At 39.0% G+C, this 24381-nt stretch overlaps 1 protein-coding gene across 1 annotated transcript; it reads left to right on the top strand.

Moving 5' to 3' along the window:
• The first annotated feature begins 1117 nt into the window (after positions 1-1117).
• Positions 1118-5720, top strand: Il2 (interleukin 2). The gene is made up of 4 exons (XM_004667021.1): positions 1118-1264; positions 1355-1414; positions 3775-3921; positions 5613-5720. Exons 1-4 carry the CDS (start codon positions 1118-1120, stop codon positions 5718-5720), a joined length of 462 nt encoding a protein of 153 aa, XP_004667078.1.
• Positions 5721-24381: the final 18661 nt, after the last annotated feature.

Here is a 24381-nt window from a genome sequence, read left to right as displayed (position 1 = left end):
ATGAGGACCATGCAACATGTACCCATGAGTCCCACCCAACCTACCACTAAAAACACCCAATCTTGTCATATTTCCAACTGTTATTGTCATTCTCAGCATGCCCCAGGTATTTTGCAGATAAACAAATTTATTAGAGAAGTGAAAACACAACTATAAACATGGACTGCCTTAACATAACATGTAGAAAACCCCCCACTATAAAAGCAGCACCAGTTTCCTTAGATGCTACACTCTTCCTGAGAATTTTACAATAAAATTACAATTAAAAAAGCTGGGCATAGTGGCGTACGCTTTTAATCCCAACACTTGGGAGGCAGAGGTAGGAGAATCACCGTGAATTGGAAGCCACCCTGGGAATACATAGTGAATTACAAGTCAGCCTGAACTAGAGTGAAATCTTACCTTGAAAAACAAAACAGAACAAAACAAAAAATTACAATAAAATTATGATACATAAGCAGATAGAGAAAGATAAATTGAAAACAGAATAAAATAATACTTCAAACTCAATGAACATCTTATGTGCCCTGATCTTACTACCATCTCTGGCTAAGTGGAGGAAGCCACTCGGGTGCAATTAGCTCATTGTGTAGATAAAAAGGTAAACCATCCTGAAACAGGAAACCAATATTCTTCCTGTCTAATCAACAAATCTGAAGATCTATTCTTTTCATCCACTTACTCTAGTTCTTGTCCACCACAACGTGTACTTACAGGTTGAGGATAGTTTGACAAAGAGAAAATTTTCATGAGTTGCTTTTGTATCTCCACCCCCTTAAAGAAAGAAGGAAAAATTGTTTCACACAGAAGGCGTTTGTTGTTTGAATTAAAACTGCCACCTAAATGTGGGCTAATGTAACCAGGAGGGATTTCACCTATATCCATTCAGTCACTGTATGGGGGTTTAAAGAAATTCCCAAGAGTCATCAGAAGAGGAAAAACAATGGTAATGCTTTCTGCCACACAGGTAGAGACTTTGAAAATATGTGTAATATGTAAAACATTTTGACACCCCCATATTATTTTTCCAGAATTAACAGTATAAATTGCTTCTCTTGTTTAAGAGCTTCCTATCACCTTCTAATCGCTGCTCACAGTAACCTCAAATCCTGCCACGATGTCCAGCCTGCAGCTCTGGTCTTGCATAGCTCTGACTCTTGCTCTGGTCTCCAGCAGCACACCCACTCCCAGCTCTGCAGAGGAAACGCAGCAACAAGTGCAGCAGGTCCTCCTGGACTTGCAGCTGCTCTTGAAAGGAGTTAATGTGAGTGCACTTCCTTTCTAACTAAAAGAATGACATCTCATTTTTCTTGCCAAAGTTCATTTTTAGTAACAATGTATTGTGCTTTCTCAGAATTGCAAGAGTCCCATACTGTCCAGGATGCTCACATTTAAATTTTACATGCCAAAGAAGGTAAGTTCAATTTTCTATGTTCACTTTGTGCTTTAATACAATCCAAAGTAATGTGAATATGTTCATGTTGGGTAATAATACCACATCCAAGGGACAATAAGTTCCTTCAATATCTTTGCTTTAAAACCCTAAGTTTGATCATGGAGCTTCTGTTAAAATAGTTTTCCTATACTTTTAATATGTACTGAATGTTGGGAAAGAGATAATGAGAAGAAAACACAATATATTTCACTGCTGGGATATATTAAAAATAAGATATGTTGATTTACTGCTTTATTTTTTTTCTAGAGATTCTTGGTTATATCATTTTAGCATGTAAAATATCACAACTGACTTCAGACTTCAGAGTTTACTTTATGGTTTTGGGGAAGATTCCTGAGACAGTCTCTAGAGGCAGCATAGTGCAGCCTGAGCAGAGATAGGGCTAGATTGTCTTGACCTCAAGTGGGTCAGTTTCTTGTCTACTTACATGGATAGTAATTGTTATCTGTATAACTTTGGTACAATTCAGAAGAATGTCAGATAACATGGCATAAATATGATCTATTAGAACTAGTGGAGACAAAATCCTTATTGGGAAGTATAAAGCAAACTTTTTATTTTTTATTTCTATGCCCTTCTACCCCCAAGACTGAAATCATTGTGTGGTTGTTTGTGGATTCAGTATGCAATAGCTTACCCGACCTCATGAGCTGCATAAAGAACAGAGATTTTCCCCCAGTTCTGACAGGCAACAGAAGTGCCAGGAAGAGCTTGTCCCAAGCTCAGGAAAAAAAGAAAAATGGAGGGACATAAAGGAACAAATATGCAATCATATTGACCCACTTTTATTAAGTTGAGGGAACTCTGCTTCAAGATACTTTATTGGGAGATGGAAAGGAAATAGCTTCCAAGGGCTACTTTAATTACAGTCACACACCCCTGAACTCCAAGAGTGAGAGATTGGACAGCTTTCTGAAGAAAACACCTCCATGCTCAAGCCAGAGTTAAGTCTTGCAATTGTGAACTTTGGCCAATAGATGGACAGACACATCAGGAAACAGAGGCCTTTCCTTCTAGAGACTGCTAGAGAAACAAGGGAGACAGTATGAGTAACTTAAGAGGGAGTCACTGCAATCCGGGTTCCTAAATGACAAACTATATGAAACAAAGTACTGTAATAAATTGTTAGTTCATTTAACCACCATTGCACATATATGTCAGATTTTTTAAATTAATAGAAGCTTTTAATTCAAAGGATCTATGTTAATACTGCCACAAAATAAAAAATCCATGTTCCTACTTATGCAGCCTTAGGGAAGACACAAATTCTGAGATTCAGTTTCCTTATTGGTAAAATGGCAATAATACAACTACATAGCTTACTTTAAAAAGGTCTGCAAACTTAAAGGGGCTTGTATAGGAGAAAACTCTCCATGTAACTTTAATGAAATTATTATAAGGTACCATAAGATATTGCAATATTCATTGCATATATATTAGTTATATAAACATATGCTAATGTATATTTTCTATACTTATATATGAATTTCAAAATATGTGTATATTTCAGGAGGCTTGTCCAAAAGTCCTATCTAAATATTATGACTAATTGGTTGGGACAAATATATTTTTATAACACATCACAATGTAGTAATTCTAGAAAAGTGAAAAAATTCAAGGTACAGTGCAATGTATCTTCCTGGCTATATTACATATTATAGTCATAATAAACTAACCTGTAAGATTTGGGAGAGTGACAGCTGGCATTCAATAACTCACATCTCTTAACATTCTATGATTCTCAACTCTTAGATTATCAAATGTTAGAATGTAGAATTTGGTTCCTCTGCTTCCACATTGTGACCGCTTTGGCTCTAATCACTTCTATATAGTCAGGAAAAGTAGCCTACATCTGGGATAAGCATTTGAAGGGGGAAATGTTGACTTTTTACAAAGTCTAATTAAGCTGAAATAAATGACTCATCAAAAAGCAGTTAATCCTAAGCATAAGTATTTGAGTTCTTGTTTTCTAGAGGTTTTTTGTTTTTGTTTGCATTTTAGATTTTTCAAGGTAAGGTCTCACTCTAGCCCAAGCTGACCTGGAATGCACTCTTTAGTCTCAGACTGGCCTCAAACGCACATAAATCCTCCTACCTCTGCTTCCCAAGTGAGTGCCAGAATTAAAGGTGTGCACCACTATGCCTGGCAATTTTCTACTTTTAGGTCAATTATATTGATCTGCCTTTACAGCAACACTTAGGAGAGGGAGAATGTAAAACTATATAGCACTGTTCTTAATCAAATAAAATTAGAAATTAACTTCTGATTCTTGAGTACAGGGTGAAGTGAGCTAATAATTATTTTTATTATTATTCTAGGCCACAGAACTGAAACATCTTCAGTGCTTAGAAGAAGAGCTTGGACCTCTGCAGGAAGTGCTAAAGTTAGCTCAAAGCAAAAACATTCACTTAAAAAATAGCAGGGATATCATCAGCAACATCAAAGTGACTGTTCTGAAACTAAAGGTAAGGCATTACTATATTTGCTGACCTGGAAATAAAATAAATGGAGAAGGAAAGTATTGCATTTAAAAGTGATATAAAGTTTCCATGCATCTAATTAGGCAATATGTAACACTATGATTATGAGTCAGTTCAATGCTAGATGCTACATTCATGCACTGTGGGAAGGGATAAACTGGAGAGTTTCCACCCATCATCCTCTCCAAGGACATGCCCCTGCACCAACATAGCACTACCTCTCACATTAGCACAATGGTGGAAGTAGAAGTAAGCATTGAAAACAACTTCACAGCAAACAGACAGGTTCCATTTCCTTCATATTACTTATCAGAATTGCCAACACTGATGATCCAGAAACTTTTCAAATGTGGTAGCCTTATCATGGTAGAATGACTGCTATAAGTGATTTGTCTCCAACATTAGTAGCCACTAAAATGGACAAGGGAGTAGATAATTTAGACCCACATTCAGGTTCATGGATAGCTTTAAATGCACTGGAAACATGAAATACAGAACTCAGGTGATAGGAAAAAGGTTCATTGCCCTATTTTCTCATCCCATCTGCCATGTACAAAATTCATGAGTTAACAAGTATCATAAGTAAGCAGCATAATTTTGATTTCAGCTGTGGCAACAAGCTTCTAAAAGTAAGCAACCCCAGTTATTTCAAACAAGAGTCACAATATTAGTTTACTGTTTCAGTTTAGACTTTTAAATTAAAAATTTTTTAGTGAAAATATATATTGAGATCAATGTCACCTAGACATTGATAGGTTCAGTTCTTTTTCAGTGTCAGGAAGTTTGCTCTAAAATCATTTAACAAGCATCATACAACTGACCCCTGAATTTATGGCATGAACCTAATATGAAATTATGTGAAAATTAGAAGTGTGTTTCAAAAGCTACATTGTTTTTAAAATTAAAATACAAGAAATTACGATATTAAGCAGCCATGTTTAAGATGGCCTATAGAGCCATAGCAGTTTAAAAGGAATATTTACTTGTCATTTGATTAATAAGGAATTACCTCATATTTGAAAAAGCCATCCCATAAATCTCACCACATATCAGAATATTTCCTTCTTAGCTTGTCAATAGACAGACAGTTGGAATATCTCCTTTCAGCAGAAGAGATTAATTTCCAAAGAGTTAACCCAGAGAACACATTTCAAGTAAATCTACCTATGAAGATGTTCTTTCCAAACTTTTCACAATTAGTATTTTTCCTAACTTATTCTGGGCTGGTTTTATCCTGACTTAGAGAAAATGAGAGGGGACTAACAGGATAATCTTAATCAAGATTTAGAAAAGAAGAATATATAATGTGCATATTATTCATACCTATGACCAGAATCAACAGATAGACATACAACACATACTCAGAGGAAAAGAGGTCAAAAAACTTTATTTCTCATAAATGTTTAATAAGATACTACCTAGAAATGTTTATTCAAATATTACTTGTATTCAATTCAGGAAAAATTCTTGTAGTAATAGAAGAATGAACCAATGAGAAAATCTCAACTTGTATGTTTCTATCATAATAAAATACATATTTTTTTATCATCATTCTGAAAATCTGAGTAATTGATATGTTTAACAAGCTTGCAAAGACATATACTGTAAAACTTTAGTGAAGAATAATCGCATGTAAGTGAAACTACTCTAAAAGTTATTTTATTTTATTTTTGTAGGGATCTGAAACACTTCTGTGTGAATATAATGATGAGACGGTGACCATTGTAGAATTCCTGAGCAGATGGATAACCTTTTGTCAAGGCATAATGTCAAGACTGACTTGATAATTGTGTACTTAAAACACATAAGGTTTTGTATTTATTTAACTATTTAAAGTGTATATTTATTTTTACTACCTTTTGTAACTATTGTTCTTGGTTTTTAGATGATGAACATGGATCTTTTAAGATTCTTGTGGTAAGCCCTAAGGGCTTTGAATTGTTTTCATTTAAATTATTTAGCTGAAATTATTTATTATTATATTGACTTTGCTATATATCTATGTGGATTGGTTAATACATTTGCTAGTAAAGTTGGCGAAAATAAACAAGGTCAAAGTAAGCCCTAAGTTGTTTCTGAGTCACTTGCATGAACTTGATGATGGTCAATATACAAATCACCCTTCCCCTGAAGTGGTCTGCACAAAGATTTCTCAAAGCTCTGCTTTCTCTTTTTAGGCATTGATTACAGCCTTAGAGCTGATCCAAGAAAATATAACTGACTATAATATTTTCTTTCTCCTTAAATTAAAAAAACAAAAACAAAAACATGGTCAAGCATTCTGGAAACAGTTTGTCTTAGTGTGTTCTATGGTGCTAAAACAAAAGTACCTAAGTCTTGGTACTTTATACAGAGAGGAAGTTAATTTATCTCACAGTTTTGGATGTTCATGAGCATGCTTCCAGCATCTAATGGGATTTCATGGCAAGGTGGCATTGCAATAGTGGGGGTGCATGCAGAAGAGGAATGGTGTTGTGTGCGTGTCACTTATAAAAACCCATTTTTGCAGGAACCTGTTTAGTCCCACAAGATCTAACCCACTCTGATGAGAAAGGAGCCCTTCTACCCCAACATATACCTTCTGCAGGCCTAAGATCTGAAATTTTCTACCACCTTCACACCACCACACTGGTGTTCAAACTTCTAGCACATACACCTTTGCAGGAAAAATCATAAGACCTTCATAAAACTGGTGTGTCTATCCATCCTGTCTGGACATCCTAACACTCTGATCTCTGTGTCAGGATGGACAGTAAAAGTTTTTCCTGGCTCTTTGGCTATGTCTCTTGTCCACAGAACCAGCTTCTGTCAATGTGGCACTCTGCATGTGTGTTGACAATCTTTTTTCTCCCTTCAAGATGAGGAATGACTTCTGCTGTCACTAGAAACAGACTCTCTATTCTTTCCTTTTATTTTGACCAGAGCTTTGCAAACCAACCGTTTATTAAAACTTCCTTCTCCTTAGGTATGCCATCTGCTTTCTGATGGGATTTAGATTCAGTAATCGTATCAAATAGCAGCAGGAAATGCACTCCAAAACAGTATTCTAGAACTGGTTTGTTCAATATTCAAAGGACACAGCACTAATTCTTTAGCTCATCACTAATGTTAGCATGGGATTAAATGTGAATGGAGGACAAGACATCTGAGATACTGTGTTGGAATAGCATCAACAGTTACAGGACTTGCTATTACACAGATTCATCTGAGCCTTCAAGCACAACAAAGGCAGAGGGGAGGTGCTAAGCACAATTAACAATATATCTGGGGAATATCTCCTGGGCTGAAGGAGGAAGATGGTGGTGGAATTATGGTTACATAGGATGAAATTGTTAAAAAGCCCAGGAAACCCACTGACCATGAGAAGATATGCCCAGTGTTGCTACTGCAGGTTTTTGCTACCAGTAATGGTCACCACCACTGAATGGACTAGTTCTCTCACAGAAAGTCCCCTCAGTAGAGCTGTACGTCACACTTATAGCCTTGAAAGATACAATCTTGGATACAGTCTTGAAAGAACTTACTAATAGAAGAAGTCTGTCCAGTGTCAGAAGGTTTGAAATTAAAGGCCTGAGACCACACTTTTGGGAATGGGGAATTTATTAACAGCTGGGAGTAGGAATTTTAGAGAAGCTGGGAGAGTCAATTATGGATGGCATACAGTGGTTTAGCAAGGGAAGAGGAGCCAGGTATGATGTGAGTGAGAATAAAAGGAAGAGCGAGAAAGAGCAAGGGAGAGAGAGTGGAACAGTCATATATAAAAAGAAAGCTCATGAGAGACAGATGAGACAGAGAGGAATTCACACCTTACTTCAGGAAAGACGGCCAGAAGAAGAGGGAGGGGATGTCTGGAGGTTTTACACTTTTCTCCCTGTGAGTGTGGGGGGATCTACCCTATGAGGGAGGGTCTTGGAGAATGAGCCAGGCTGGCTAGATCCCCCTGTTGAGTGAGCCTTTTGGAGAAGTGAGACCTTTGAAAACTTCAGTTTGGGCCAGTTATGAGGGGGAGGGTACTATGATACCTTCACTCAGAGGCCAGAAAGAAGAGCATGTACTTCAATTTTGAAAGGATATTATCCCCCTAAGGTATGTGCTATCACACCCAGCAGAAGTCATATATTTTTTATTTATTGGCTTTTCAAGGTAGGATTTCTAGCCCAGGCTGATCTGGAATTGACTCTGTAGTCTTCTCAGGCTGACCTTGAACCCATAGTGATCCTCCTACCTTTGTCTCCTGAGTGGTGGGATTAAAGGGGTGCACCACCACACCCGGCAAGTGTGTTTATTTTTAATTGATTTTAAAAGACATGACTACTAAGTTAAGGAGTTCAGCAGCATCTTGACTGGCAGACAGGGGACTTTATGGTCACATAAATTAAATTAGGCTACCATCTAGTCATAACAATCACCTCTCCAAATTAGGTATTACTCCCTTCTGGGCTGCATGAAACTATGTGACATTCTTTTTACCTTCTTGAATTTATTTTTCAGTCAGATATATAAAATAGACTTAGATGTTCTTTTTCATCCCCTGAAAAAAAGAACAACAAAAAAAAATCCACACTTTTAAAGAACAACACTTATTTGAGTGAATGAAAGGCCTCATTGCAGTCACATAGCAAAGGAGAAGATGAGACCACACATAAAGGAGGCCCAAGACCTTTGAATGCTGGTTTCTTTTTAAAATATTTTATTTATTTATTTGCAAGCAGAGAGAGAGAGAGAGAAGAGAGGCAGACAGAGAGAGAATGGATGCACCAGTATCTCCAGCCACTGCAAATGAACTCCAGATTCATGTGCCACTTCGTGCATCTGGCTTTACATGAGTACTGGGGAATTGAACTTGGGTTGTTGGGCTTTGTAGGCAAGTGCCTTAACTGCTGAGCAATCACTCCAGGCCAACACTCATTTCTTGTTGAAAGAGACATCCTCTATGCTAAATAAACCATCTAAAGGGTGTGGGGGGGGGGAACACCCTGCTTAAAGCTTTCCAATGACTCACAAATAATTTTATTGGAATTCAGTTTTACCACCTATCATTATCTCTTGGCCTAAAATGGGAGTTAAGATCTATTTCCATATTGCCGGTACAGTGAGAGCCAACAGATTTAGTTTAAAGGAGGTGACTGAGTCCTGATGGCTGATTGAGCTGAGACAGGTGCAGCTTCCTGGGATTCAGAATTTAATTAGAATAAACAAATTACATCAGAACTGGTTGATAGAGACTTGGATTCTGTAGCAGACAGCTTCAAGTTCACTGAAATGAACTTCCAGAACAGGCACAGTTATGGAGAAAGGAATTTATTGAAGCTTACAGATCCAGAGGAAGTTCTATAATGGCAGAAGAAGCTGGCCTGTTCTTACAGGACCAGGCAGAGAGAGAGAACACAAGCCCAAAAGCTGAAAGCCAAAAGCCAAAATAGCCACACAGCACAGCACACTTCAGGAATTCCAGCTAGGTACACTTTGCATATCTTTAAAATAAAATCACAAACCCACCACCATATCTTAGGGCTTGACCCTAAGATCCACCCAGTGACACTGCCTCCAGGCAGATGGTTGCATACCCAAACTACAAGCTAATAAAACACTGAATATATTAGGGGCCATCTATTAAAACTACCACAGATTCCATGGCAGACCCTTTAATTGTGTAGAAATGTGGAGCTTCCCAGCAGAGGTAAAAGTCCAGTGGTCTGTGGAAATGAAGCCATGGAAATGGGTCTGCACCAATCTTCTCATACTGAAGCAGGATAGAAAATGAGAAAATAAAGGGAGCTTGGAAAGGGAAAGAAGGCCCATACTCTGGGATTTAAATTGTTGTGAGTGTGTGAGCAAGCAAGTGAGTGTGAGTCAGCAAGCAAGAGAGAGGATTAGCACACCACGACCTCTAGCCATTGCAAATGAACTCCAGATATGTGTGCCACCTTGTATGCATGTGTGACTTTGTGCATCTGATTTATGTGGGTTATGGGGATTTGAACTTGGGTCATTAGACTTTGCAGGCAAATGTCTTAGCCATTAAGCCATTTCTCCAGCCCTGACATGTTATAGTCATTGTGTCATGGTTTTCCATAATTGTATGATGGCTACAGGCATAATGGGTGTAAGGTTCAGGAGTGACCAAGACCATGGAGACCACTCTGAGGCAAAGATGGAAGCCTTTATTCAGACAAACCATGAGCTGCCCAAACTGACTCTCAAGAGTGGAGGCCAGCAAATGTTGAGATTTCAGATAGTGGGCTATATAGAACTCTTCTGTTGAGGGAAGGTGAGGAAGGGAAAAGAACTCCTTTAGTTTTCACATTAGCCATAGGGTGTGAGACCAGAAGTGACCAGGTGGGAGATAGGGGGCAGGAAGCCTTGATGTGGGGCATTGTTAGGCAAGGAAGGGATAATGGCTGGGCAGTTTCTTAAGGAATGTGGATGACACAGTTTCTTTTGTCTGTTGCCATCCTGCTGTCTTTGGTGACTTCATTTAGTCCTGACCTAACATTCCAGCCTTTTATTAATAATAAGAGACAAAAGTTCATGTTTTTCATGCTGAACATAAGGGTGATGAGTTCTTATGGGAAAGGCTTGATAATGTAGTCAATTGGTCTCCCTTCAGGGCAGGTGATGAGGAGGCAGTTTTATGGTGGCTAGATGTAGCAGAGTGGTGAGATCAACAGTGCCAATGTAGAATGTTGTTATGACTTGATCCTGAGTAAAGCAGAGACTTCTCTCATACCACCCCTATATTGAGCTAGATTCAGGGCAGTCACTGGCAGATACCTATTATAGAGAAGGTGAGGGAAATGGGCTCTGTGAACTTCCTGAGAAGACAGAAGGGAGAACAAAGGAGCTTGTTACTCTTGTCCATAGCTATGACATCAAAACACCAGGCATAAAGGGAGGATGAGCATTCAGACGTAAGAGATAGAGGGCTTTGGGCAAAATGAGCATGTTGGGGTCAGGGGAAGAATAGGAACACAAGAGAGTTTAAATTTGAGAATGTCTATTGGGGGTGGCAGTGGACTTATCCCTGGATGAGATAGAATAAGGGCTAAGGAAAGGGGGGACCAAAGGAATAGCTCTGATTCTGGCTAAGGCAAGTGGGAGGAGCTGAAGTCAGAATAGGTTAAGTTAATCTGGAACCCAAGATGAAGGATATCGACACAGAGAACAATCAACTCCTACCAAATCAGATATGCAGAGACATAGAGGCTCCCAACACCTCATCACTGAAGAAGATCCAAAATGAACCCAACATGGCTCAGGGAAATTTTGCACAAAAGGGGGAAGAAAGAATGTCAGAGCCATGATATGCAGAGCCATTTCCTCCTACCCATAACTGTGGGCTAACTCCACAATGCATGACCCATATACCTCAACAAGGAGGGGCTGGGGAGGGGGTAGGACATGGGCGAGCCTAACAATTGTACCAACTGGACTGTACTCACTGAGTACACAACTAATTAATTAAAAAAAATTAAGTTTAGTTGTAAGGTGGCACTGTAAGTGATATCTGGGACATAGAAAGCATACACATTTTATCTCTTAAGTATCTGCTAGTTATAAGTATAGATAGAACATTTTGATAGCCCTGAAAATAATATTTTATCAATTATTATATCAGTAACCTTAAGGCAATTGATTTAATCTAGAAATTATATGGCAGGAAAAAGATAAGACAGTATAAAAACCTAGTATCTGTGTTTGAAAACAACTTTGGCTAGTGTGTATATCAATGTAAGTACCAATTACCCCCCAAACTGGAAGTAGAACAGCAATTTAAGGTTATTTTTCTAGGGCCGGAAACATATTTTAAGTATCAATATCTCTATAAGCAATGAACTTAAGATAACCAGAAATGAGACAGTTAAATGAATCGTTGACTGAGACTGATTATGCATAGCTCAAGATTAAAATAAAACTTGCCATTGTTGAGTTAAACAAGCCCAATATTAAGTAATTCCTTAAATAAGTATCTTTTACCATTGAACAATTTTAAGGCTTCACTAAAGAAATATTTATGACTGTTACATGAAGCTTAGAAAAACTATATTAACATTCTTTTGTATACAGTGGATTTTTCTAAGACATGGGGAGCTTTTTCAGTTTTTCTAAGAACAAAATCACAATTAGTCACTTTTTAATAAGTCTTAGGTTATAATTCAATGTTAATCATTTAGCAAAACTAACATGAACAAGACAAAAACCTTCTCAAAATTACAGAATTTTAGCCAGACATGATGATGTATGCTTATTGATAGTTAAACATCATAGACTTTGTATAAACCAAATTGTAAGATTATTATATCTGGAAAAGTCTGATATTAACAAAAAACAGAGTTTACATATTTAAGGCACATGAGGCTAGGTAGAGAGTAAACTATGAACAAAAGATCTGCTGACAGAATTTAAAATAAACAAGAAATTTATATTATGTAGTAAAATTTTTGGCTTAAATATGAAGACATGAAAAATTTTGTAAAGTTCATCAGAATTGGAATACCTTTATAATACGTGTGTGTGGGGGGGAATTTAGCACTTCTAAGCATATTTTTAAAAAATATTTTTATTATTATTATTATTATTTATTTGACAGAGAAAGAGAGGGAGAGAGAGAGAGAGAGAATGGGTGTGCCAGGGCCTCCAGCTACTGCAAACAAACTCCAGACGCCTGCACCCCCTTTTGCATCTGCCTAACATGGGTCCTGGGGAATCAAATCTGGGTTCTTTGGCTTTGCAAGTGAACACCTTAACCAGTAAGTCATCCCTTCAGCTCAAAATTATTTTTTAAAGCTAAATAAGATGTTCATCCAATCTATAAGTCAGTTCCTGAAATTATATATATTTAATATGTCCAAAGAATAGAGGAACTAGATTAAACTGCCATGGTCCAATGAAAAAATGAGACAACTCTCATGGAAAAGAGAGGGAATGAAGCCATTTCGTGGACACAGTGGTGGGGAAAGAAAGCGGCCTGTAGGGTGAGAGGGAGAAAAAGAAAAGAAAACAAAAAACAACCAAGCAGAGCCCAAGAGGCTCAGTGGGTAGGCCTTGTCGGAGTGTGTGGACTCGAAGGGTGTCAGCCTTGGGGAATCCAGGATCTCGAAATGCATCGTGATTCTTGTCTTGACTGTAAGGAATTGTATAATGTTGGAAACAATGGCAACAAGACTGAATTGGAACAAGCTTCTGGCTATTATGGTCCACTCCAAAGTGTGTGGGTTGCTAGAAACCCTCCAGGCTTTGTTTTTGTTGAGTTTGAGGATCCCCGAGATGCAGCTGATGCTGTGGGAGAGCTAGGTGGAAGAACACTCTGGGGCTGCGGTGTAAGAGTGGAATTGTCGAATGCTGAAAAAAGAAGTTGAAATCGTGGCCCACCTCCCTGGGTTCTTGATTACTGTAGGAGGAGTCCTCCACCTCGGCGCATATTTCCAAGGAGGAGAAGCTTCTCTTGCAGCTGGAGCAGGTCCCTTTCTCCTAGCCAATCTAGGTCAAATGAAAGAAAATAGACCAGTTTGCAACACAAGTGGTGTACAGGAAATAACTTCATTTGACAGGAGTATGTACAGAAATTTCAAGTTTTGTTTGAGACTTTATAAGCTTGGTGCATTTTTAAGTTGTTTTAGCTGTTCAGATCTGTCTTTCTCTTGGAACAGTGACACACATAACAACGTCATTCTCTCTGGTTTGAAATGGATCATATGAGGCATGTAATACCAAGAATTTTACTTTACAATGTTCCTTTAAGCAAGATTGAATTTGCTTGGAATTTTAGTTTTTCATAGTCTGAAATAAACCTAAATCTTGCCCAGCTAAAGTGTGACATGTTAATGTTGTAGAAACAAAACTGGCAGAAATTAAAAAGATGTAGGCTCTTGCATGGCTGGAATAGTGTGCAGCTGCATAGAAGTCTTTACAAACTTCCATGAACATAGGCCAACAGGTAAAGAGAAAAGGCTGCGCCATTCATGAAACTAGAGGTGGTGGGAAAATCCCAACTGGGCAGATGTTCCCTCATTGGTATAGAATCTGAAAAACTTAAAGAATGTTTACCTTGGTCTGGGTCCTAAGTTCTGTATGTGATCACTATATAATACATTTGTAACATTTGAAAATTTCAAAATACCGATGTATACCAGTTTAAGGGTACATTATAGAGCTGAACTATTGAGTTACTGTGCAAGATTTTTTTTTTTCATGTTGTCATTTGTCATATGTTTGAGAGTCCTTGGGATTAAAGTTTTGGTAACAAATTGTTGTTTAACTTAAAAGCCTGTTTTTCCTAGCAAATTTCTTATCTCTGAGCTTGGCACCAAGTCTAGGTATAACATTCCTATTGGAAGCCATACTTACATTTTCTTGTAAAGTGCTTTTGAATTAATAAAATATTAGCATAATTATAAAAAGAAAAAAGAAAAGAGAGGGAATGAGCATGCCAGTGCCACTTGCCACTGCAAACAATTTCCAAAACAACTTGCAAATGAATGCTCCACTATGTGCATCTGGCTTTGCAAATAAGTACCTTTAACTGCTGAGCCAAACACACACACACACACACACACACACACACACACACACATATATATATGTACATACATACATATAATTGGTTTTTTGAGGTAGGGTCTCACTCTAGCCAAGGCTGACCTGGAATTCACTATGTCATCTCAAGGTGGCCTTGAACTCATGGCGATCCTCCTACCTCTGCCTCCCAAGTGCTGGCATTAAAGGTGTGTGCCACCATGCTCAGCAAAAGAAATATTTTTAATCTCTTAACATACACAAAATTTTATGGCACAATCTTTAACTATTCAAACCTTCAGTAATGATGTAAGTTAAATTTAATGTATTAAGACTGATTGTAGGAGGAATTGCATTTTAAATCACACATTAACTTTGTTTAGAATTTTCTTTTCCTGTCCACCATAAAGTAAATAGTTTTGAAGTGTGTGACAGATAAATACTGTTTGATGTTTCAACTGTAGTCTATTTGTCTTACAAAATAGGGGGAAAAATAGTAATTCCTCTGTATTTTTTTTGAGGCAGGGTTTTAGATATAATAACTTTAGGAGAAAATTAAATATTAGTGAGTCAATTTTAACCTTAAGATTTAGTTAAAAAGTTGACAAATAGAGGAACCTAGTTAATTTGGTTGGGTACCCTAAATTTAGTCTTTGATCTTCTCCTCCTATTATGATGATCTTGTGTAGGTAGTGTCAGGCACTATGAGGTCATGGATATCCAGGCCATTTTACATTTGGGGGGTGCACATTGTAAGGAGTCCTACCCTTCCTTTGGCTGTTACATTCTTTCTGCCACCTCTTCTGCAATAGACCCTGAGCCTTGGAAGGTGTGAAAAAGATTGCAGTGCTGAGCACTCCTGCCACTTCTTTCCAGCACAATGATGCCTTCTGAGTTATCCCAAGGTTACTGTCATCTGAAAACAGAAGATTCTCTACCAAAAGTGAGAGTAGCATTAATATAAGGGTATGAACATTAAGAGAAGTGAGTACTGGACAGTTTGGTAAGCATACTATATACATTTAGCCAGACAGCAGCAGACATTACACCCCTAGGGCTCATGACAACCCCTGTTTTAAGTTTTCAGTATCAGGGATGTGTTCCCTCCCATACAGTGGGCCTCCAGTCCAATTAGAAGGCAGTCGGTTTCCACCATGACAGATGTGCCACTATTGCATCTGTTGGCTCATTTGGCCTTGCTGGCCAAATATAAGGCTTGCAGTGTCCACTGTTGAGTATCTTCACTGGTGACTTCTCTCTCTCCCATTGAACTGTAAGCAGAATGGCTTCTTCCAGCTTTTTGTCAGTTGGTCTACATGGAGGAGGTTATCAGCTCATTTCCAGCAGGATTTCTCAATGGCCTTGCAGCAATAGGGTCTTACCATATATTCCTGGTGGGAAACCAAGGGCCTCAGCAATAGCCTATAATGTTTTGGGGACATCTGGGATCTCCCTAGCCAACAACTCTGAAAGGTATCCCATCCCTGGCACTGAAAATTTTCTAGCAACAATCTATGGCTCTGAGTGTTCCATTGTCCAGAAAAGCAGGTTTCCATATGATTTATTTATATCCTCTTGTATTTTGATTAGCCCTCTCTCCATCTTTCCTTCACTCAATCTCTTCCTCTGACCTCATGTTGGGCCTTTTTGCCCCCATTAATCTATTCTTCTACTTACATATATACAATGTCATTCTATTAAGTACCCCCCTCCCTTCCTTTCTCTTCCCTTTATATCTCTTATCTAGTTTACTGGCCTATGCTACTGAGTTTTCTTCATACACAGAAGTCCAGTCATCTGTAGCTAGGATCCACATATAAGAGAGAACATGCACCATTTGGCTTTCTGGGCCTGGGTTACCTCACTTAGTATAATCCTTCCTAGATCCATGCACAGCAGTAAAGAAAAATGAAGTTACTTTTTTTTTGGTCTATGATCTTAATTACTCTTAGTGTTCCTTCTGGGTGACCATCAACAGTAAAAATTGGCTATGCCATCTCCTACAGTGGGCTTGATGGGAAACATCCCCATAGTGAAATGGCACTGCTTAGAACAGAAGTCATTCTGCAGCCTTATGGCTGTGACCCACATACATACTCATACACACACATTCAAGTGCACTTTTTATATAGATTTTAGACAACCATTTCCCTTTGAGATATTCATTCATTCAGAAGTTATGCATTCCTATCTTAAATTTCTGTTTTATTTACAACTCTGGAGACTAAAATCAAACCTTGTTACCAGGCAAGGGCATCAGGAGAAGCTGAGGAAGCTGGAGGAGCAAGAGGAGTTGTTAGGGCCAGGTCCTCTATGGCGTCTGGGTCAAAAGAAAAGGGTAAGGATGAGTATGGGGGAGGGGTTGAGTGAGAGTACATTCCTGAGACATTGACTAGAAGGACATCATGAGAAAGCAGGTGGAGCAGAGAGAAGGCCATACATGCAGAGTACAAAACAGGGTATTTTGGACCAATCTACCCAATCTTTATATCAATCTTTAGCTGTTTTAGGAACCTCCACACTGATTTCCACAATGGCTGGACCAGATTGCATTCCCACCAGCAGTGTAGAAGGGTTCCTCTTTTTCCATATCCCTGCCAACATTTATGATCATTTCTTTTCATGATGGTAGCCAATCTGACAGGAGTGAGATGGAATCTCAATGTAGTTTTAATCTGCATTTCCCTGATGACTAGTGACATAGAACATGTTTTTAGATGCTTATATGCCATTTGTATTTCTTCCTTTGAGAACTCTCTATTTAGCTCATAGCCCATTTTTTGATTGGCTTGTTTGATTCCTTATTTTTAAGTTCTTTGTATACCCTAGATATTAATCCTCTATCAGATATATAGCTGGCGAAGATTTTTTCCCATTCTGTAGGTTGCCTCTTTGCTTTATTCACAGTGTCCTTTACAGTGAAAAATCTTTGTAATTTCATGAGGTCCCAGTGGTTAATCTGCGGTCTTATTGCCTGAGCAATTGGGGTTGTATTCAGAAAGTCTTTGCCAAGACCAATATGTTGAAGGGTTTCCCCTACTTTTTCCTCTAGAAGTTTTTGAGTCTCCAGTCTGATGTTAAGGTTTTTAATCGATTTGGACTTAATCCTTGTGCATGGAGAGATAGAAGGGTCTATTTTCATCCTTCTACAGATACATATCCAGTTTTCCCAGGCAGAAGTTTTTTAAATCAGTGAGAATTTGGAAATCAAAAGTACCATTCTCATAGGCCATTTGGACTCATTATCCAGCTTATGGATATGGCCAAGCAGAGTTGCAGAGAAAGATAAGCTGTTGTCCAAGAGTCATAGTTGCTGTAAGTTGCTAAGGAGACAGGGAAAGAGCAAAACAAGCGTGCAAGAAAAATAAACCAGAGCTTAACCTGGGTTTACATAGAACATCAATATGACCCCCTGACCCTTAAGGGTAAGTGGGGCCTGCACTTCCCACATGGGCAGAGGCCATACAGGTCACAACTTTTGGCTTTTTAGCCTGTTAGTGGGCAAGGAGGGTGACTGTGCTCCCAATGGAGAAAGCCGCTGGCAGTGGAAGATGAAAGTGGCTGGCAGAGGAAGATGAGCACTCAGGAGGGAGAGGGAGTGGAAGGACCGTCTCAACATGGTAACTGAATCAAAAAGCACCCCACAGGATACAGTAGATCAGAGAGTGAGACCCAAGGTGTTGAGAATGTCTTTCTCAAGACGTGGGTTTGGAATTTAATGGCCAAAGGATATATCCTGGCATGCTGGCACAGCTTCCACGAAGAGGGATGAAACCTGAGAACAGGCCAACCAGAGAGGGACACTTACCAAGAAGGAGGGAGGAGATGGAAAAGGGAAGAAGAATGAGGCCAAATAGTGGGGGTGTAAGAGCATGTATCAGGCAGAGATGGTCTGAAGTCTTCAGAGGGTCAAATGGTAGCTCGGTGATCAGGTCAGGGGAAATGAGGTTTGGATGCCCAAGAAGATAACCAGAAGCCTTCCTATCTGAGTCACAATCACCAGATGTAAGGTTCAGGAGTGACCAAGACCAAGGAAACCACTCTGATGCAAAGATGGAAGCTTTTATTCAGGAAAAACATGAGCTGCTAGGACTGACTCTCAAGAGTGGAGTGCAGTCAACTTTGAGATTACAGATAGTGGGCTATATAGAGCTCTTCAGTTGGGGGAAGGCGAGGAAGGGAAAAGAATTCCTTTGTTCTTTATATTAGTCATAGGGTGCAAGACCAGAAGTGACCAGGTGGAAGATAAGGAGGCAGGAAACCTAGACCTAGGGCATTGTTAGACAAGGAAGGGATAATGGCTGGGTGGTTTCTTGAGGAATGTGGATGACCTACTCTCTTTTGTCTGTTGCCATCCTGCTGTCTTCAGTGACTTCATTTTGTCCTGACCCACCAATGGGTAGAAAAGGATACTTGTCTACCCCCAGCCCTGTTGAGCCAAACTGCAAATAAGTCAACTTTGCTTTTCTTATTTTCTCTCGTTTTTTTCATGTATGTGATATATGTGTATGTGTCCATGGAGCAGTGATTGTGGTGACCTACAGGCTTGCTGGGCTTTGTAGGCATGGTGGTGAAATAAAGAACACAGTACAGTAATAGTCAAATAATGATGATGAGTCTATTAATATTCTCTTGTAGAAGGAAGGAGAAGGGGGTGTCACCATAGATAGTCTCATCAGGGATTCAAGTCACCCACAACTTCCTGCCCCACAGGTACACATGGTCTTCTGGGGTGCTAGAGTAGGTAGGAGGTGTTAGATTAGTTGAAGGTGAATCCAGTGATTCAGCTTTTGGGAGTTGTCAGGCATATGCCATTTTGGTGAGGCAAATGCTTCTGAGTCACCCATTCTCCTATAAGTAACATCTCACTCGTGCTTCTGTAAGTAACCACAATAACCTCATTGGTTCAACCTGCTGGACTTCGATGGAATCATTGCATTGGCCAGTAATACATGTGCTATCTGGGGTTGTCACTGGGGTCTCACTTCAGAGTCCCCCTGCCCAGCTTTCCAGCCCAATTTCAAAAGAATTCAGATGAGATACACAGAGTCTAGTCTAGAAAACTGCAGAGTAGGGAGTATATGCTCTCAAAGGATGATGGCCAAAGAAACAGTTGCTGCAGAGCATACTCTCAAGGGGTCAAAGAGGACAACTCTGAAAGGGACCATTATGTAAACTACTATTTCTAAAGACTCCAGAATAGGAATGATTTCCTGAGGGGTAGTTGCTTGCCCAACAGACTGACAGGCTTATTTAAATGGACTCTTAGAGGAGGTATATAAAGCCTTCTCCCAGACAATAATCTCATCAAGTCTTGGTCCCTGGAACCAGGCTTAAGTAGTTTATGGCCTTCCAGGCAGTATGGGAGTGTCATGTCTGCTCTTAGGGCCAAAGATGTGACTCAGATCCCATTCTTCTGACCAGAGTCCTACAGCTCCAATCATTGGTTTTATAAGCTGACTATTATGAGAGAGGAGTCAAGCTTCAATGTACTTCAAGCTTACTAACAGTTAACTAGCTACCTAACAGTAACTACCCCTCTACTCATCCTTCAGGGAAAAGGCTGGTAGTCATGCCTCTGTGTGAAGAAAGGGTGGTAGTCATACCCTTGTGTGAAGAGCAGAACCAGTGGATGCAAAGAAGAGATACACATACATATAGACATCCTGGCCTTTTCTGAGAGGTTTAAGCAGTGCCATCACTGGAATAGTGAAAAGTATAAGAGGAGAGTTAACCAAAAATAAAAATTATGAAACTATCATAAGAAAACTTACTACTTTGTAGGGTAAATTAAAAATATAACTTAGGGGCTGGAGAGATGGTTTAGCAGTTAAGCGCTTGCCTATGAAGTCTAAGGACCCCAGTTCAAGGCCCGATTCTCCAGGACCCATGTTAGCCAGATGCACAAGTGGGCGCACGTGTCTGGAGTTTGTTTGCAGTGGCTGGAAGACCTGGCATGTCCATTCTCTCTATATATATATATCTGCCTCTTTCTATCTCTGTCACTCTCAAGTAAATAAATAAAAATGAACAAAAAAATTAAAAAAATATAACTTAGAAAAGAATTTGAACAATTACCTCATATGAATGGGTAATGCTGCTCCCAAAAGCCATAGGTTATTCAGTGAAAATGCCAATGCCTCTTGAACCTTTTACAGTTCTTCTGTAACATTATACATACATATGTATGTATTTATATATTAACACATATATAGTGTGACACATAATGTGTGACCTGAAAGTTAATATTAGTAAGTAGGATTGGAATGAAAGAACCTGTGTTGTCCTAGCCTGGCTATCACAGAACATAACCACCAAACCTTGTAATTCAGGAAATTCTGACATTATAGAAAGACACAAATGCCTGTCTTATGTGTCTGGCAGTGTGATCATGATGAAAGAAAAAGAGTTTCATGAGACAGCAAATAATCTTGCATTAGTACAAATACAGAAAAGAAGCCAGGTTTGACAGTTCTTGAGATTGAAGCATGTTTGCTCTTTCAGGAACAAATGATGGTGGTAGTCAAGGTGCTCCTTTGAGACTTCTGTTTATTCTTTTTTAAACCACTATTTTTGACATTTAGTATAGTATAGAATGAAGTAGTGAGTTCCTTTGAGACTTCTACAATTATTTAACTAGGTAAACCCACTTATAAAAATTATCTGTTTATTCTTTTTTTGTTTTTTGTTTGTTTTTTTTGTTTTGAGATAGGATTTCACTCTAGCTCAGGTTGACCTGGAATTCACTATGTAGTCTCAGGGTGGCCCCAAACTCACAGCAATCCTCCTACCTCTGCCTCCCGAGTGCTGGCATAAAAGGCATGTGCCACCATACCCAGCTTGTTTATTCTTTTTTAAATAACCATTATTTTTGACATTTAAAACACTATAGAATGAAGTAGTGAACTGTATTTTAAATCAACTGAGTTTATAGGATGGTACAGAACCTAAAGATTTCTGAAGAGGAAACTCACATGCTTCCTGTTTACTCCACAACACTCTTGCAACTTTCACATATCAGAGAACAATTCTCTTTATCTAGGAACCATCAATTCCACCTCAATCTCAAAGAAATGAACTTGCACTTGAGTTTCAGTGTTCCTTCAATATTGCCACAAAGCACAACAACATTCACATTTAGTCCCCATAAGCATTTTCAAAGTCTCTGTACACATTTCATATACACGTTACAATCTTAGTGTGCTAATCTTCACAAGTTTTATCTGAGTGTTCCTTAAAATAATGTTTAGTCAATCCATTTCACGTCACGTGAAAAATGAAAAAATATACAAATACCTCCTAAGTCAAGGATCTATGCTGCTAAAAAGGTGCAACTATTTTAACCCTTATAAGTGCTACCTATATACATGAACATGATTTTGGCTACAAAGTTTAGAGTAATACTTTCTTTTTTATTCTGTATATGTGTGCATCATATAAATATACAGAGGCCAGAGAACAAATGCAGTTGTCATTCTTAGGAACTGTGTACCTTTTTATGAGACGGGGCTTCTCAATGGTGTGGCACTCAGTAATTAAGCTACACTGGCCAGAGAGCCTCAGGGATCCTCCTGTCTTCCTCTCTCCAGCACTGTGATTATAAGGGTACCACCATTCCCATTTTCTCTATGTAGGTTCTGGTGATCAAACACAGGTCCTTGTGCTTGCAAGGTTAACTAGCTACTCTACTTCTCATTCCCAAAATAGTCCATATTTATTCTTTTTTTTGAGTCAAGTTCTCATCTAGATGACCTTGAACTTCTGATCCTCATGCCTCCACCTCTCAAGTACTAAGACTATATAAAGCATGTGCCACACTCCTGGTTTCTTCAGTGCTATGGATTGGAGCCATGGTTTCATGTATGCTAAGCAAGCACTCTATCAACTGAGCTACCTTTCCAACCCTAGATAGTACAGTCTAACTTTTGTTATGCCATAGATAGAAAATGACATAGAGAAGAAAACAGCATTATTTCATTGCCCAGGGCCAAAACTAGTTGTCTCTGGCTCCAACTAACCCAGGGCCCTCACATACTCTCAAAGGAGAAGGGACAGAAACTATCCATCTCCATCATAATCTAACATATTAGATAATTTTCACTGTTACACTATTTTTGCCACAAACTGAGTTAAGAACCCAACCCATGTCTGTGATCCCAGAAGCTTCTGCTACATAACAATTTTCATGGTCAGCCTGGGTTACCTGAAGTCTTCTTGCAAACAAGTAAACAAATTTAAACAAAAAGGAAACCCATTAAACCTGGGCTAAACTGGGAGGAAGGAGAGGAGAGCATGATAAAATCTCTTACTCAGTGAGAATTTTTAAGTTCTCCTTAATTTTATTTTGCCCATTTGGCTTCCACCATTTCACTAATTCATTCCTATAACCCCAGATGCCTTAACTATTGCTGATCCAGCCAGGCCCATCTCCTATAAAACAAAGTATAGAATTATGGTAGATGACCTAGCCTAAGTTTTCATACTTATGATATCTCAATACTATAAAATATAACTCTATTATCTTATCACCAAGCTGCTAGAAACAGTAGAATGCCATTGTTTTGAAGTTCTCATTCCAACCTACTCTTGAGGCCCATTTCCATGCCACCACTAGAAACTTTTCACTCTGTAAGATGGTATTTTAAAAAAGAAAATATCCACTTTCAGTGAAGAAACATAATTCTCACCTTAGAGGGAGTAAAAGAGAGTTGATTCTGGAGCTAGTTCTGAGTGACTATGGCCTGGGAACATGGGTTCAGGTGATGCCCAAATGCCATTTCCAACATGGTAAGAGTTCTATGAAATTATTAAAATAACATAACAAAATAAAGTCACAAATAAAGGCACTTTAAAGGTTTACAGATAGGGCTGGGGCAATGGCTCAATCATTAAAGGCTCTTGCTTGTTTGCAAAGCCAATCATCCTGGGTTCAATTCCCCAATACCCAGGTAAAGGCAGGAACACAAAGTGATGCAGGTTTCTGGAGCTTGTTTACAAAGGCAAGAGACCCTGGTGTGCTCATGCTTACAAATAATATAAAATAAAATATTTTTAAAAACTGAGATAGGTGGGATACATAAAAATCAGGGAAATTTCTGTTACAGGCCTTAGATGCTATCTGGTGTCATGCCTAGCCATTGGATGAGTGAAAGCTGTTACAATATTCCAAAAGAATTTACCTAGTAAAACACAGAGGTGAGAAATGAAAATCTATTAAGGGGGTTAATGACCCTGGAACTGCACCATTCCAACTTCCAATCACAGAAACTCTAGTTGGTCATCAGCCTTTTAGAATCTTCAACACCAGTGAAGCATTTTTTCTTCAGTTTGCACCTCAGAGGCCCATGTTGAAGCCTTGGTCCCTAGTCTGTAGAGTTACTGGGATGTGGTAGAATCCTTAAGAGGTGGGGCCTACAGGAATGAAGTTAGGTCACTAGGGGAATGCCCTTGAGGGGATATTGCAACCCCAGTAATACCTATCTTGCCACCCCGCCACCCTGAGTGGGCAGCTTCCTCTACCACTTCTACTATCTTCTCCCATCCTGAGGTAGTACCTTGCCATAGACCCATTGGAGTCAATAAACTATGGGCTGAAATTCCGGTACTGTGACCCAAAAGAACCCTTTTCCTGTTTTGATGTAGATTATCTTATATGTTTTATTACAGCAGTGGGAAGCTGGCTAACAGTGTCAAAATATCTCCTCAGTCAAATCACCTGTGACTGTGTTACAATACCTACCAGCAGATCTCAGAAGGTGTTCTGCCAGAGTCACCCTTTCAGTCTAGGTTGGTAAATCCAGTGTGATTTTTGAAGAATTCATTCCCCTTGACCCTCTTCATCACTTGAGTCTTGGAAGTTTTCTTTCAAGTATCCGCCCTCTTCATTTCATGTTTTGTGTTGTATTTGTTGTATCCTAAGTGCCATCAGCT

The sequence above is a fragment of the Jaculus jaculus genome, chromosome 12 (genome assembly GCF_020740685.1).
Source record: "Jaculus jaculus isolate mJacJac1 chromosome 12, mJacJac1.mat.Y.cur, whole genome shotgun sequence".
NCBI lineage: Eukaryota > Metazoa > Chordata > Mammalia > Rodentia > Dipodidae > Jaculus > Jaculus jaculus.
This window is presented reverse-complemented; position numbering and strand designations above follow the sequence as displayed.

Excerpts from the sequence above, each read along its gene's own strand:
- Il2 (XM_004667021.1), top strand. The coding sequence starts at position 1,118 with ATGTCCAGCCTGCAGCTCTGGTCTTGCATAGCTCTGACTCTTGCTCTG. Across the intron at positions 1,265-1,354 it reads TGCTCTTGAAAGGAGTTAAT|AATTGCAAGAGTCCCATACT; the intron begins GTGAGTGCACTT and ends GTGCTTTCTCAG. Across the intron at positions 1,415-3,774 it reads AATTTTACATGCCAAAGAAG|GCCACAGAACTGAAACATCT; the intron begins GTAAGTTCAATT and ends TTATTATTCTAG.